The sequence below is a fragment of the Carlito syrichta genome, unplaced genomic scaffold (assembly GCF_000164805.1).
Source record: "Carlito syrichta isolate Samal-C Ts95f unplaced genomic scaffold, Tarsius_syrichta-2.0.1 Scaffold309111, whole genome shotgun sequence".
NCBI classification, from domain to species: Eukaryota; Metazoa; Chordata; class Mammalia; order Primates; family Tarsiidae; genus Carlito; species Carlito syrichta.
The window spans coordinates 123785-140173 of record NW_007253207.1 but is presented as its reverse complement, the minus strand read 5'-3'; the positions used below and the strand labels follow the sequence as shown (position 1 = coordinate 140173).

At 42.7% G+C, this 16389-nt stretch overlaps 1 protein-coding gene across 1 annotated transcript in view; it reads right to left on the bottom strand.

The window, feature by feature from the left end:
• The window catches only part of UBAP2 (ubiquitin associated protein 2), a 126672-nt gene that overhangs the window by 10965 nt on the left and 99318 nt on the right, over positions 1-16389 (bottom strand). The window contains exons 13-19 of the mRNA XM_008066797.2: positions 13697-13910; positions 9955-10229; positions 8552-8721; positions 6810-7023; positions 4652-4691; positions 1950-2106; positions 1011-1080 (exon numbers count right to left, since the gene is read on the bottom strand). Coding sequence (XP_008064988.1) covers positions 1011-1080; positions 1950-2106; positions 4652-4691; positions 6810-7023; positions 8552-8721; positions 9955-10229; positions 13697-13910 — 1140 coding nt within the window. The remainder of the gene's footprint in view (positions 1-1010; positions 1081-1949; positions 2107-4651; positions 4692-6809; positions 7024-8551; positions 8722-9954; positions 10230-13696; positions 13911-16389) is intronic.

The following is a 16389-nucleotide window of genomic DNA, read 5'->3' as shown; positions in this document are numbered from 1 at the left end:
GCAATCCACTCACCTCAGCCTCCCAAAGGCGCGGGATTACAGGCTGAGCCACCAAGCCCAGCTGGTATATGTGTTTTATGACAAAAGATTATGCGTAAAATTGCTCTTGGAACACCACAGTTTGGAAGCCACAATGTTGACCAGATTCTGGTGGGAGGATAAGACTTCCCCTTTCCCACCACATCACTCTGCAGGTGAGCTGATCTCTTCCTCAGAGAAAACAAATTTCACCAACTTCCTGCCCTGCCCATTCATCCGGACCCAGATCCTTCCTCCCTGCTTGTGGACCTGCCTACTCCAACCTTGTCTAAAGCCTCCTGTCCCCCAGGAGCATGGACATTTTGTTATCCTCAGGCAACTTTCTAGCTACCTCATCTTATGCTCACGTCTCTCCCCATTTTTCATTAAGCACCCTTCTACAACTCACTTCTTCTCCATTTCACTACCATTCATTCCTCAGCTCTTCACCACTTGGCTGATCCCTACCACTTAAAAACCCGGCTCACTTCACAATCCACTAAGCCACACTTCAGTAACCTCACTTCTTGAGGGCACTTCCCAGCTGGCACCACTTTGAGTCTCTCCCAGCCCAGCTTGCTTGACAGCATGTTTTTGCTTCCATTCTTGCCCTTCTACTCTCCAGACTTTCTTCTTCAGTGTTGACCTTCCCAAAGTCTCTGCCTCTGAGCTGGAGAAGAGGCAAGAGGAAAGACCAAAACAGCAAATTCTTGGAAGGAAGATCACCACCTGGTAGCCTTGCCAGGGACATATTAGATCTGGAGCAGCAGTCCTTCCAAGGAGTCACAAACTTAGAAAGCAAAGTGTCCTTCACAGTGCCCAGAAAATCAGCAACTCCATATTTCAGATATTTCGACTCCATCAAGACATTTCATCCAAGCAACTCTAGATTATCAGATATTGAACATCAACAAACTTAACCCCAGCTACATGTGTCTAAGCTCCAAGTCTACTACCCAGGGTATGGAGGAGGGAGTCAGGCAAACACTTACCGTGTGCGATGTGCTTGAGGAGAGTGCTGTGTGCGCAGAGGAGAGGCTGCTCTGATGGCTAGAGAGTGGGCTAGAAGACAAAACAGAGCACCACACGTCTGCCCAAAGAAGCTACTCCCTACGAGCAAGGGCCAACTGGCTAGGTGGGCTAATCCCTAGGGAAGCCCCAACTTCAGACCCACCCTCATTCCTTATCCCCTTGGAACCCAGTGATAGGGTCCTGGTGGATAGAAATGACTCGCCATGAGATTGGGTATATCCTGGAGGGAAACGTCCAGAGCCAACTTCAGAAACTATACTCATTTGCTCCCTAGACTGCAAAAAGTACAAACATAATTGTACTAAGAACAGGCCATCCTCGGAGACCCCATTAAATCTGTGAGTCAGAGAAAAGAGTTCCAATATTCAGCCTCATATGCCAGAACCAGAGCCTGAATTCCCAGCAAATCCAGAGTTCAAATCAAACATTTTTTGCTCTCAACTAAAGGGAGATGTAGGGGAATTCTACTCAGAAGACATGGTAACAAACAAATCCATTTTCCTCTATCCTGTTCCAGTAACTTCATATGTGAAGCCATGACAAGTGCAAGTCAGATACCTGCAGAGAAATCTAACATTCGCAGTGCTGTGGGCCACAGCTGCAAGAAGAGACTAGGTTCAGGGTGCCTTCCTGAGGTCCAGGGTACTCTTGGCTTCACCCTTCTTCCCAGGAGACCCAGTGTCCTGTGCCAGCAGCGGCATTACAGGCAGGCAAGGTTTCCACAGTTGAGGATTTTGAGACCTGACCTGATCAAAACCTAAGCTAGGGTATTAATGCAAAAGTCTAGGATGCCATGTTAAAGACACAGGTTTGTTTTGGTCATGGGAACAACCTTCCATAAGGACTCGAGGATTTTGCCCCAATATACTACTCACTCTGGACCCACATTTTCCCCATACCTGCTAAGCTGAGAGAAAGGGCTGCTGGACAGGTCGCCAGTGTGCTGGGATGAGGATGGCAGAAGCACAGTGCAGGAGGTGGTGCTAGGCAGAGAGCCTACAGATGGGAGGGCGGAGGGAGGGTCTGTTGTCTTTGGAGCTGGAACAGATGAAGTAGCTGTAAAGAAACAGATCTGTTTATCTCCAGAACCAATCCTGAGTTTCTGAAAGATGCTCAATATCTTGTGACATGTCAGGCTCAGTTGAGACATATATAATGTGACATTTCTCGGGGAAATGCAGCCATGTCACCAGGAAGCCTCTTCTCTTGTAGACACATCTACCAAAAGACACACAATGGTCAGTCGTGTAAGACTCAGGCAAAGAGAAGGAAATGACACTTTTTTATAAAACAGTCTGTCCTAAAATATGGACATGCTTTTGCCACCTAAAGGAACCTGACACCTAGATGCACCTAGAAAGAAAAAGAGGTGCTGAGACTGACATGTGCAATTATGAAGTAAAGTAATGTTTCCTTAAAAGGCATAGCACGGGAGAGTGAAAAGCTGATGGGCGAGACCACCCAAGAGTGCTCCTACCAAATCAGGTGATAAAGCCAAAGCTTGACGCCTATTTAGGGTATGTGGAGTTGAGAATCCAAACCACACACATTATAAAGCACTAAATATGGCTAAAACCTGCAGAAATAATATACATTTGCTGTCCAATGCCTACCTTCAAATTTCCCTGGTATATGCTTGAACAGATTAATTTCAAAGCATACAAATGAGCTTATTAAACTTCAGGAAGGACGTGGATACAATCAATCCCAGCTGTGGAAAAGACTCAGTTTTAGTACTGTCCACACACACAACTCAGATATGTGCTTGGAAATAAAACATCATTGTCTTTTCCAGTTAAGAAGAAGGAGCAACCTGTACCCTCCTGCAGCCCACTGGGAAGCATTTGAGTCTCTAAAGGAAGGGTGAGCCAAAAACAGACACAAGCAGTAACAGGGTCAACTAGCAACTAGGTCAATCCCTAGAGGCCATTACATGTTTTTTGTTTTTATTGACAGTCTATTTGAAATATAAAACCTGTTCTTAGAGAAGCCAGATGAAGACAGACGTACCTCACCAAAAACTAAGACCCCAAAAAGTACCTCCCTGGGACTTGTATCCAATGACAACAGGTTCACAGCAAGCTTCTTTCTCAAAGGAAAAGAAATGGGGAGGGGAGGTGGGAGTGGTAGAGAAGAGAGTATAAGAGATAAAAACTGGCTGGGTGTGGTGGCTCAGCCTGTAATCCCAGCACTCTGGGAGGCTGAAGCAAGTGGACTGCCTGAGCCTGGGGGTTCGGGACCAGCCTGGACAACTTAGTGAGACCCTGTCTTTACAATAAATAAATTAAAAAAAAAAACTAGCCGGGTGTGGCGGCATGCGTCTGTAGTTCCAGCTGAGGTAGAAGGATCACCTAAGTCCAGCAGGTCGAGGCTGCAGTGGCCGGGAGAGCGCCACTGTACCGCAGTCTGGGTGACAAGAGTGAGACTCCTCCAACAGGGAAGGGAGGAAGGGAGGAAGGAAGACCCATGTTAGATGCATGCTGTGTTTTCCAGATACTTCTATTGTCAACCCTATGCCTAGAAAAAAGAACCTTGTCACCAAATGCTGCTCAACTGAGAAGTACCTCTGTCATTCAGCAAGCTCAGAGTGGCCAACATTAGTGGCTATCTCTAAATAATAGCCCCAGCAATCCTACATCAATGCCACCAACACCAAAACCAAATCCCAGTGCGCCAAATCTGTTGCAATTTCAACTGAGGTTCGACTCTGGTCTGTTAAGTTCCATATCCACACTCCCAAAAAATTCTAATTTAAAAAAAAAAAAGAGTTTTTCTGGCTTCTACCTCCCTTTACTTTCTTGAATGAAGAGAGCAAGCTACTCTAAACAATTGCAGACGAGCTAGCCAAGCACAGGGAAGAAATAACTAACAGGAATTCACCTGCGCTATCTTCAATGGTCACTGAGATGTTGAAGGGAGGAAAGGGCTCATTTTCTCCCAAATGACCAGTGAACAACACTTCATCTCTCTTCCCAAGCAACAGTCCTTCAGATTCTGAAGACAATAAGCATGACTTTTCTGAATGAGAATAGCAGTTCTTTGCTTTAAAAGTCCTTCATATTATTGATGTGACAGCTCTTTCACCAACTTGAAATCTGTGTCTCTGAGCAAACATCTTTTAAATACACACTACAGGGCAACCCCCTTGGGTCCCCCTCCTGCTCTAGGAGCTTTTCTGTCCTCTCAATAAATCTTGCTTTCAAAAAATAAATACATACATAAACATGTACATACTATACACTGCCTATATACTGCACTGGGGGTGCAGTCTTATTAGGGCAGAAGCTGAGACTGTCACCTTCTTCGTGCTGCAGCTGTGACATTTCTAATGATGCCACCAGCTACCACCTTGTCACATGGGAACTTCTAGTGGACCTTCTTAACCCTGCCAAAGAAACAAAAGCTGGTTTTGCTTAACCAACAAAATTGATTTTGCTCTGTTCCTACGATGGAGTAGAAGTAGTTATCAGAAAAAATGCAAGACGCCTGGTTTTGGGTGAATTACCCATTGATCAAGTGGTGTTTTCCACATCACATTAGCTACACTCTTTCTGTTTGGTTTTCACCAGCCATGACAAGAGGAGTTAGCTGATATACTTACTGTCTAGTGTCTGCTGACTTCGACCAACACCATGTCCATTCTATAAGGAATAAAAGAGAAAGTAAGTAAACCCACCAAAATCAAATGATTACCTAGATGACTTTCTACTGGGATTCAGCAACCATATAAAGTATAGATTAAATCAAGAAACAGTGATCTGTTTTATTTTATTTTATTTTTTAAATTTTTATTTTAAAGATGTGGGGTTGGCCGGGCGTGGTGGATCAAGCCTATGATCCCAGCACTTTGGGAGGCCAAGGCGAGAGGATTGCCTGAGCTCAGGGGTTTGAGACTGGCCTGGGCAATTTGGTGAACCCTCAATCAAAAAATAAAGCCAGGCATGGTGTTGTGTGCCTGTGGTTCCAACTACTTGGAAGGCTGAGGCGGAAGGTTGAGGTTGCGGTGGCTGTGAGCATGCCACTGCACTCCACTGTACTCCAACCTGGGCAACGGAGTGAGACTCCAACTCAAAAAAAAAAAAAAAAAAAGAGGCATACACCTTACCTCATCAATTATACATAAATAGGTGGAGAGGAATCAAAGTTCTAGTCTCTTGCCTCATCCTAGACTAAGGTTCATTCCCTACTAAATATATTTATGTGACACAAGAATGGGCATCCTCTTTTTTTTTTAATTCCTTTTTTTTTTTTGAGTTGGAGTATCACTCTGTCGCTCAGGCTGTAGTGCAGTGGCATGCTCACAGTCACCGCAATCTAGACCTGCTGGGCTCAGGTGATCCTTCCACCACGGCCTTCCAGGTAGTTGTTACCACAAGCATGTGCCACCACACCCGATATTTTTTTTTTTTTTTTTAGTTATTGTAGAGATGGGGTCTCACCATGTTGCTCTGGCTGGTCTCGAACCCATAAGCTCAGGCAATCCTCTCGCCTGGGCCTCCCAAAGTGCTGGGATTACAGGCTTGAGCCATTATGCCCGGCGAGCCTGGGCATCCTAAACAGCACAAACCCTGACAGGCGCCAGACAAAAAGCACAGAAAAGGGAAACAGGAAACAGCAGTCATCAGACCTGAGGAATATTTCCTTTCATCTTGAAAATCATTTTCAGAGGCCGGGTGGGGTGGCTCACACCTATAATCCCAGCACTTTGGGAGGCCGAGGTGAGAGGACTGCCTGAGCCCACGGGTTCGAGACCAACCTAGGCAACTTGGCGAGACCTCAATCTCTACAATAAATCAAAAAATAAACCAGGCGTGGTGGCGCACGTCCATAGTTCCAGCAACTTGAAAGGCTGAGGCAGAAGGATCAACAGCCCAGCAGGTTGAGTCTGCAGTGGCCAAGAGCATGCCACTGCCCACCAGCCTGCAACAGAGTGAGATTCCGACTCAAAAAAAAAAAACAAGAAAAGAATTTTCAAAGCACAAATTAGATAGACAAACGGATACATCAGAGGGGCTATATTATTTGTGCTGGGAGAAATTCTAGGTAAAAGAGTGGCAGAAGCAAAAGCAAAGACATATTCAAAAAGTCAAGAGAGATCAAAATCTGCAGGAGAAATCAAGATCAATGAGCTGAACAAGGAATAAGATGAGCAGTAATGTGCAAAAGCAGAGTGGGAAGTCAGGTTGGGACAGGAATTGAGATGTCCTGGAGATGATGGGGACTGACAGCATATTGTCTGATTTATGCTTTAGTGGATCCATCCACACAGTCAAGTGAGTGGATGCTAGAGACACCCACTATAACCAAACTCAATGAACTCAAGGTACGCAAAAGGTTAGCCAATTTGTTTTTGTTTTTGAGTTGGAGTCTCACTCTTTCACCCAGACTGGAGGGCAGTGACCACTCCCGGCCACCGCAGCCTCGACCTGCTGGGCTCCGGTGATCCTTCCGCCTCAGCCTTCCAAGTAGCTGGAACTACAGGTGCAGTCTACCACGCCCGGCTAATTTTTTTTTTGATTTATTGTAGAGATGAGGTCTTGCCAAGTTGCCCAGGCAGGTCTCGAACCCTCAGGCTCAGGCAATCCACTCACCTCAGCCTCCCAAAGGCGCGGGATTACAGGCTGAGCCACTGAGCCTGGCTGAGGTTAGCCAATTTGTAAAAAATCAAATCTTATCCAAAAAGCATAATTTACCAAGCCAAACAGTAACTTTCAAATAAGATAGGTATCCTACAAGAAGAAACCAGAAACACCATTTACCATGATAGTTCCTTGAGCTGACTCTGATGGACTCCCAGAGCTTTGATATGCAATCCTGTTATGCACAGAACTCTGGTCATAGGAGGAAGATAATGTTACTGGACTAGTGGAACTCAAGGATGAGCTGGTCAGACTGGAGGAGGTAATGACTGAAGTCGTATAGGTAGAGTTCTGTACTGCACTGGTCATTGGCAAGGAGGCATTCAAAGACTCACTAAAAACAATAAAAGAGATCAGATAACAAACATATTATATTAAATAAGCATGTAACTACAAATTTATACTACCACATTCTTTAACTCTATTACAGAGCAATTCCCACCATACCTCCAAATGAGACCCAACTAATTTACTTGACAGGGGAACATCTTGAAGATTAAGATTTTAAAAAAAATTTTTTTAATTTATTTGCTTATTTTTTGATTTTTATCTTTATTTTAAAGATGTGGGATACAATTCAGGGTTAGGTATACAAATGTTCATTATGCAGGTGCCCTTGTTGATGAGGTATGCCCCTCCCCACCCCAGCAGTTTCCCTCAACTGCCAACCCCACTCCCTCTCCCCTGGCAGTTTGGTGTTTCCTCAGATGATTAAGAGTTACCATATAACCCAGCAATTCTACTCCTATATGTATATCCAAAATAACTAAAAACACACAAAACATGAAACCAAATTTCAGCAGTATAATTGACAAAAAGAGGAACAACCCAAATGTCTACCAACTAAAGGATGGATAAACAAAATGTGGTATTATCAGTATAATGAAATATCTGGCAATAAAATAATACATGAAACATGGATGCAGCTTGAAAACCTTATGCTATCCAGGTATGGTAACCCCAGCACTTTGGGAGGCAGCGGAGAAAGGACTGCCTGAGTCCAGGGGTTTGAGACCAGCCTGGGCAACTTTGGTGAGACCTCATCTCTAATCAAAAAATTAGGTGGCACACGCCTGTAGTTCCAGTTACTTGGAAGGCTGAGGCAGAAGATCACCTGAACCCAGCAGGTAGAGGCATGGTTGTCATAAGCATCCCACTGCACTCCAGCCTGGGTAACAGAGTGAGACTCAAAAAACAAAAACAAAACAACAATAACAACAACAAAACCTTATGCTGAGTGAAGAAAGTCAGACACAAAAGGCCACATATTGCATGATTATAGTTATATGAAATGTAAGGCGCCGGGCTCGGTGGCTCAGTCTGTAATCCTGCGCCTTTGGGAGGCTGAGGTAAGTGGATTGCCTGAGCCCACGGATTCAAGACCCGCCTGCGCAACTTGGCGAGACCTCATGTCTACAATAAATCAAAAAATCAGCCAGGTGTGGTAGCACACGCCTGTAATTCTGGCTACTCGGAAGGCTAAGGCGAAGGATCGCAGGAGCCCAATGGGTCAAGGCTGCGGTGGCCGGGAGCGGCCACTGCACTCCAGTCTGTGTGACGGAGTAAAACTCCAACTCAAAAAAAAAAAAAAAAAAGAAAGAAAGAAATGTAAGGATAGGCAAGTCCAGAGACAGGTTATTGGTTGCCAAGAAAAAGTGGAAAGAAGAAACTGGGAGTGTCTGCTACATGTATGGGGTTTCTTTTAGGGATAAAAGAATAGGTTTGGAATTAAACATTGGTGATTACTGCACAAACCTATTACCACAGGATGTAGTGTTTCTACCAGGTTATTTCTTAGGCTCTGTTTTGTTTTGTTACAAAGGACTAAATTCAGTAAATACCAAAAGTGGGAAGTTGTATACCTTAAAGACTTTGAATACAAGCTGATGGGAATCTGACTGCTATTTTCACTGCTTGGAGCTGATCCAAATTCAGAGACAGAGGGTTCTGATCCAAATTCCAGAGCCCCAAACTGTACATTTAATCCTGTGACATCTGCTGAACCAGGCATTTCCACCGCAGAAGCTGGGATCTAAAAAAGCAAAGCTGTCACGTCAGGAACAGAGGTCAGGGACTCCAAGTCACAAAGGCCTAAAACAGCCAAACAATCACTTAGGTTCCCAGGCAATACTGGCAGGAACAAGGAGTGAGAGACAGACAGAAAGAAAAAAAAGGAATAAAATGTTTTAATTAAAAAGAGAGTGGGCTGGGCTCGGTAGCTCAGCCTGTAATCCCAGCACTTTGGGAGGCCAAGGCGAGTGGACTGCCTGAGTCCACGGGTTCTAGACCAGCCCAGGCAACTTGGCAAGACCTCGTCTCTACAATAAAATTAAAAATAGCTGGGCGTGGTAGCACGCATCTGTAGTTCCTGCTACTCAGAGGCAGAAGGATCACCGCAGCCCAGCAGGTCAATGCTGGGGTGGCCATGAGCTTGCATCCTGCTGCACTCCAGCCTAGGCAAAGGACTGAGACTCCAACTCAAAAAAAAAGGAGAGTGAAGCAAGAAGAGCAAAGAAAAATTAAAAGTTAACAGGGAGAATGGACAGTGTTAACGCCACCACCTTGCTTCTTAGAGCAATGGGGGTGGAGTTGCGATAGGTGGATAAGGAAGGAAAGTGAGCACTGAGCTGACTATTTTCAGGGACTCACCAATGATGAAAAGCATTACCTGGTCAAGGACCCATGTATCTTCCAACTGTGGGATATAGCAAAATACACAAGAACAACAGATTTTTTTGAACCAGTTCCTCAAATTTGTGTTTGAATTAAGAGTCTCTGGCTCTCAGCACAAACTCATTTCTCTCTCTCTCTTTTTTTAGTTAGAGTCTCACTCTGTCGCCCAGGCTAGACAGTGGCACGTTCACAGCCACTACAGCCTCGCCCTGCTGGACTCAGGTGATCTTTCCGCCTCAGCTTTCCAGGCAGCTGGAACCACAGACATGTGCCACCATGTCCAGTTGAGTTTTTGATTTATTGTAGAGACAAGGTCTCTCCATGTTGCCCAGGCTGGTCTCGAGCCTCTGAGTTCAAATAATCCTCTCGCCTCTGCCTCCCAAGGTGCTGGGATTATAGGTGTGAGCCACCACGCCCAGCTCTCATTCTCTTTAATATCAGTCTAGTTGCTCAGAAATGGTCAAATTATCATAAAACAATAAGCTATGTGCTTCAAAAATACTGTATCAGTTTCTGAAGCTTAATATCCCACTACTTTAGATAAACGTTAAAATAAATCCACTTTAAGGCTGTGACATGATGGAATGCTCACCTTAGAGGCTGGAGGCATCCGCCGCTTAGAAAGTTTGATGTGTTTGGGCTGTGGCTGGTGACCAGATACAGCAGTATTTTCAACAGTCATGCTGGGAAGCTGCAACAGTTTGTTCACAGTGGAGGTACTGTCTCCAGGTGTTGATTCTCGTAGTTTTGCCTGGGAAGGAAAGGACCCCAAACCAGGAGGAGGAACAGTGACTGTCTGTGTCTGGTGCTGCTGTCGCTGGCTCAACTGGCTAAGAACTGGGGATGGCTCAGGTTGAGATTTGAAGTCTATGAAATATAAAAAGAAATATAACAGAATTAAAAATAAATATAATAAATAACAAAAGAGGTAAGCAGCAATTAATTATTTAAACACATTGGCTTTGAACTCCCTCTTCCACTGTTATTGGGCATGAAGGGTTCCATCACCACCAGTTTCTCTACATCACCTTCTCCATCACCACCAGTTTCTCTACATCACCTTCTAACTGAATTATTTATATACTTATGTATTTATTTTATTTTAAAGATGTGGGGTACAATTCAGAGTTAGGTACATAAGTGGTCATCGTACAGGAGAAGTTTGGGTCTCCCTGATATATTTATATATAAAATATGTATATAATCTGGTTTTGACAAATGGAAAAGTATGACCAAATAAGTCTGTATCTTGTTTCCTATGAAGAAGGATGTGGTTTATATTAAAGCCTATGGGGTGAATAACTTGTTAAGAACAGTATTAAGGTGCTATACACACCTAGCAATTTCCTAACAGAGAAGTATATTTCTATTACTTTATGGATTTTGAACATAACTTTAAAAAATTATTTTATTAAGATTTCCAAGTGATATATGTGATAACAAAAATTCCAAAAGATACAAAATCTCCTTTCCACCTCTGTCCCCATACCTGCTCTATAAAACCAAACACCATATTATCCTCAGACATTGTATCAAAATACAGATAAACATACACACAAACGTACACGCAATAGACCATATTTTCTCACAGACCACTTAATTTTCAGAGACTATTTCATATTTATGTGCAAAGAGCTACTTCAGACTCATTTTTAAGACTACATAGAAATCCAGTGTACACAGGTATCATTTTATAAAACCAGTACAATATTAACAGACTTTGAGGTTTTCCAATCTCTTGCTATATAAAACAATATGGTGATGAATATATTTGTATCAAGACATCTTGTTCAAATGAAAATATATTTGTAGGATTAATTGCTGACATAGAATTGCTGGTTGATAGAGTAAACATATCTTAAAATTTGACAAATACTCTAAAATTGCTATCCATAGATAGAACACACTTTTAAACATACTGTAATACCAAACTTTTTTTTTTTTTTTGAGTTGGAGTCTCACTCTGTCGCCCAGACTGGAGTGCAGTGGCCGCTTCTGGCCACCACAGCCTCGACCTGCTGGGCTCCGGCGATCCTTCTGCCTCAGCCTTCCGAGCAGCCAGAATTACAGGCGCATGCTACCACGCCCAGCTAATTTTTGATTTCTTGTGGAGATGAGGTCTCGCCAAGTTGCCCAGGCGGGTCTCGAACCCACGAGCTCAGGCAATCCACTCTCAGCCTCCCAAAGCGCGGGATTACAGGCTGAGCCACCGAGCCCGGCTAATACCAAACTTTTATCTTACTTGGTTTGATTGGTAGGAAATGGTATATAGGAAATGCAAACTAAAATGATATAAATGTGCTTAAGGATCATTTCATATACTTTCATGTTTCTTACCTATGGACTCTGTTCACACCTCTTTGGCCATTTTTTTTACCTGATTGTTGAAACGCTTTAATCTTAGTTACTTCTTTTATAATAAGGCAACTGACTCTTTTGTCTAGAAATTTCAAATTTGTCTTCATGATTAATCTGCCTTTTAGTTTGGTTATAGTGTTTTCTGTCATACCTAGAAAGGTCTCTTTCATACAGAATACATAAAAATCCTCCTATGTTTTGCCTACCACTGTTCTAGATTCACTGTTTAACAATTTGACCCATCTGGCACTTCCTCTTTAAACCAGATGCCTAATTTCAGTAAACTATTTTTTCACCAGTGATTTGAAATGCCTTCTGTATCATATAGGACAGAGGTTGGCAATCTTCTTCTGTATAGGGTCAGATGGTATCTATTTTAGCCTTTGAAGACCACCTATCAGCAACTGCTCCACTCTGCCTTTGGAGCATGAATGCAGTCAGGTTTTGGCTACTTTGTCTAAATTTCAAAAGAACTTAAGTTTTTTAAAAACAGGCAGGAGAGCCACTTTAGATGAATTCATTTTTAAAATCTGGTATGAGAGGCATGTACTATAAAGGGTTGGCTTGGCTGGGTGCGGTGTCTCACACCTGTAATCCCGGCACTTTGGAAGGCTGAGGCAAAAGGATTGCCTGAGTTCAGGAGTTCAAGACCAGCCTTCTGAACAATTTCATGAAATCTTGAATCTACAATAAATCAAAAAATAATCAGCTGGGCATGGTAGCATGCACCTGTAGTTCCAGCTACTTGGAAGGCTAAGGCGGAAGGATAGCCTGAGTCCAGCAGGTTGAGGCTGTAGTGGCCATAAGCATGCCACTGCACTCCAGCCTGGTCGACAGAGTGAGATACCAACTCAAAAAAAAAAATTAGCTGGATGTGGCAGCACATACCTGTGGTTCTAGCTACTTGGAAGGCTGAAGTGGAAAGATTGCCTGAGTCCAGCAGGTCAAGGATATGATGGCCTTGAATGTGCCAGCCTAGGTGACAGAGTGAGATTCCAACTCGAAAACAAAAACAACAACAAAAACTGTGTTTTATGCTTAACATCTACTTTTCTTCTGGGAAGTTGTAATTTTGTTATGTGCCAAGCAGAGAGCCTATGTATCCTGTCCCATTCAAAACCGTGGGCACTGAGTTTCTAATGAGTTTCCTTGGTAGTCTGTATCACTTCAAACCTGGGTATGGTCTCAGGTACTTCTAACACAATAAGCCATTTCACTGAGCAGAGACATGCGCTTCCCTGTCTTCTCAATATGCCCTAAACATAAACCAGGCCACACAGTCAATTCTATGATAAAGTAACCCACTGCTATTCCTTAATACAATGTGGCATGTGAATGCTGGTAGAGAATGATGGATTAATGTCACAATTTCTGTGGAAGTTTACAAAACATTCACATTATACATGGTGCCACAGAAGGCAAAGCTTGACCAAATCATGGTGGACACATGCAAATGGTAGAATGAGAAAGCATCATAGAATGTCTGGTTTAAAATATTGTCCAAGTCAGATGTGGTGGCATCTGCCTGTAGTCCCAGCTACTCAGGAGACTAAGCTGGGAGGATCACTTGAGCCCAGGAGTTTTAGACTAGCCTAGGCAACATAGTGATGCCCTGTCTCGAAAAAAAGGTTTTCGGTTTTAAACTAGTGTCTACATTCCATGTTCTGTCACCATCCTATTCTAATTAGAGCTCAGAGTTTACTCAAAGCGTTAGGTACTCATATTTGCATACTTTAGAACAGCTCTTCCAAGTATGTACTATCACTTCTAGTACTAACAACAATGGTATCAACAAACAAATAAATGCAGATATTATACAAAAAAAGGAAGGCTAGTTTAATTCAGAAACTCTGCAAGAAACTCTAAAAAGAAACACCTTGGAACAAGTTCCACATTAGTGTTCACAAGTCAATACACTCTGCTAATGTTTAGTAAGTCCTCAGTAGGGGCAAACCACATAGAAAATGTATACTTGCCAAAATGACTGAGGACTGAGGACTGGGATGCTGAGGGCTTGAGGTCCCAAGAAGTAGTAGTTGTAGGGGGACTCGTACTATTCTGCTGTGAACTTGGGGTGGTGGTAAACTGGCCCAAACTTGGAGCTTTCAACTGGTCCAAAATCTGGGAGCTGGTGATGTTTGCCATTTTTGATGATGCAAGCTCTCCAAATCCTGAGCCAAGGATGGATGACTTTAAAGGAAGATAAAAGAACAAATCCTCAGCAATACAGAATTTCTACTCCAGGCTTTCAAACACACTGCATACTTTCACAACTATTTAAAAATCTATAACCTAAAACATATGAATTAGTAAGATTCACCTTAGAAAATATGACATGAAAATATTATTACGCAATAAGGACAGAATAAATCCAGGCAACCTTCCTCATTCTAACATAACAGATTAAAAGGAAGGAGAACATCTGCTGTAAATTTGAAGAAACTTATTTTCTTTAAAAAAAAAAAAAAAAAAGTGATGCCACAAGTTCACACTTAAATACTACTTTTAAAATTTTTTTTAAAAATTATCTTTATGACAAGGTCTCACTATGTTGTCCAGGCTGTGAACTCCTGGATTCAAGCGATCCTCCCACCTAGGCCCCCAAAGTGCTGGGATTACAGGCATGAGCCACTGTGCCCAGCCTAAATACTACTTTTTTAAAAACTTAAGAGGAAAACCATGAAGTAAATGACAAAGATATCCTTGACAAACAAAAACATAACTGTAAACCACAGTCACCATCTATAATGATTAAAATATGTTTGGTTACACAAGAGAGCAGCTTTGAAGTCACTCTGGAAGATCAAATATAGGTAAATAGAACTTAACATAAGCAGTTAAAATATGCCAAAATCAGACACTGAAATGCACAGGTAGTTGAGGTTGGGCAAGTACCCTAGATACCAATCACCATGCTCACTTCAAATTGTCTAGATCAGGGGTCCCAATCCCAGGCCAAACAGCGAGAGGTGAGCAGCAGACAAGCAAGTGAAGTTTCATTTGCGTTTATAGCTGCTCCGCCTCCTGTCAAAGATCAGCAGCAGTAATAAATTCTCATAGAAGAGTGAACCCTATTGTGAATTGCACTTACTTGCAAGAGATCTAGGTTGTTCACTCCTTACGAGAATCTAATGCTGCTGCTGATCGGCACAATAAATGTAATACACTCGAATCATCCTAAAATCATTCCATCCCCTCCAACCCATGGCCCGTGGAAAAATTGTCTTCCATGAAACCAGTGATGATGCCAAAAAGGTTGAAGACCACTGGTCTAGATGACTAAGAACACCAAATATGCTTCATAAATAAGCATATCTGCCCCCATCAAGATCCAAAAAGAATAAAAGCTTATGACTAGGAAATACAATGAAAGATCAACTGCATTTTTATATACCAACATATTTCTGAAAGATAAGTTCTTTGTAAAAAAAAATAGCATTTCAAATTGATCTAAAGTTAAAAACAGGAATACTTTGCATTCCCACAAGAGAGTATATTAAATAATTATTTATCAATATGCAAAAGCAGGGATATCCCAGCTGTAAGGAGACCCAAACTTTTCCATTATGAGCAAAACATTAGGTTGTCAGCAGTTGTGAGTTGTGACTCATAAATCACAGAATAGACTCCTATTGGTAGAGTTGTGCTAAGGTGATTTTATCACTGCTCTGGATTCTTTGTTCAAGCAATCTCTCTTAGTTTGCTACCAATCTGACAAAACCCAGCTCAAGCCCACCTGTTCAGTGAAGGCTTTCCAATGATGCCCCTCCTCCTCTGTCTTCCTACATAACCTCTATCATGCATCAGCTAGTTTTGTCAAAAGCACTTTCTGTGTGCTTTACCACACAATGAAATCACTGAGTCAGTGACTACTGCCTTGCTCTAGATGACACTTAGCATAGGGCCTCCTAAGTCTACTCACACATAATACATAAATGTGCATGTATGCACATATACACAAACACACATAATGCTCAAATTCCAATTCCAAGGATAACCACCGCATTTTGTCTTGCAGACCCCAGCATTATCACCATAACTTTTGTTGCTGTCATGTATTAAGTTCCCCAATGATTTGTTTTATTTTATTCTATTTTGTTTTTTGAGTCAAGTCTCACTCTGTCAGCCAGGCTGCAGGGCAGTGGCACGATCACAACTCACTGCAGTCTTGATCTTTTGGGCTCTGGTGATCCTTTTGCCTCAGCCTCCCAAGTAGCTGGAACTACAGGCACATCTCACCATGCCCAGCTAATTTGTTTTTTTTTTGTTTTTTGTTTTTTTTTTTTAGAGACACGAACACACCATGTTGCCTATGCTGGTCTCGAGCTCCTGGGCTCAAGCAAGCCTCTCACCTCAGCCTCCCAAAGTGCTAAGATTGCAGGCATGAGCCATTGTGCCTGGCCCAAATGATTTCAAAGTACAGTAGGATTGAGAATTACTGCTATAATACAATGCTAAGCAAACAATTCTTACTCCAGTTTCTCAAGGTGTTGGTCAAGACATAAAGTAACATACCTGAAGATCACTATAAAAACTCAAACCTAGCCAGGCTCGGTGGCTCAGCCTGTAATCCCGCACCTTGGGAGGCTTAGGTGAGTGGATTGCCGGAGCCCGCGGGTTCGAGACCCACCTGGGCAACTTGGTGAGACCTCATCTCTACAATAAATCA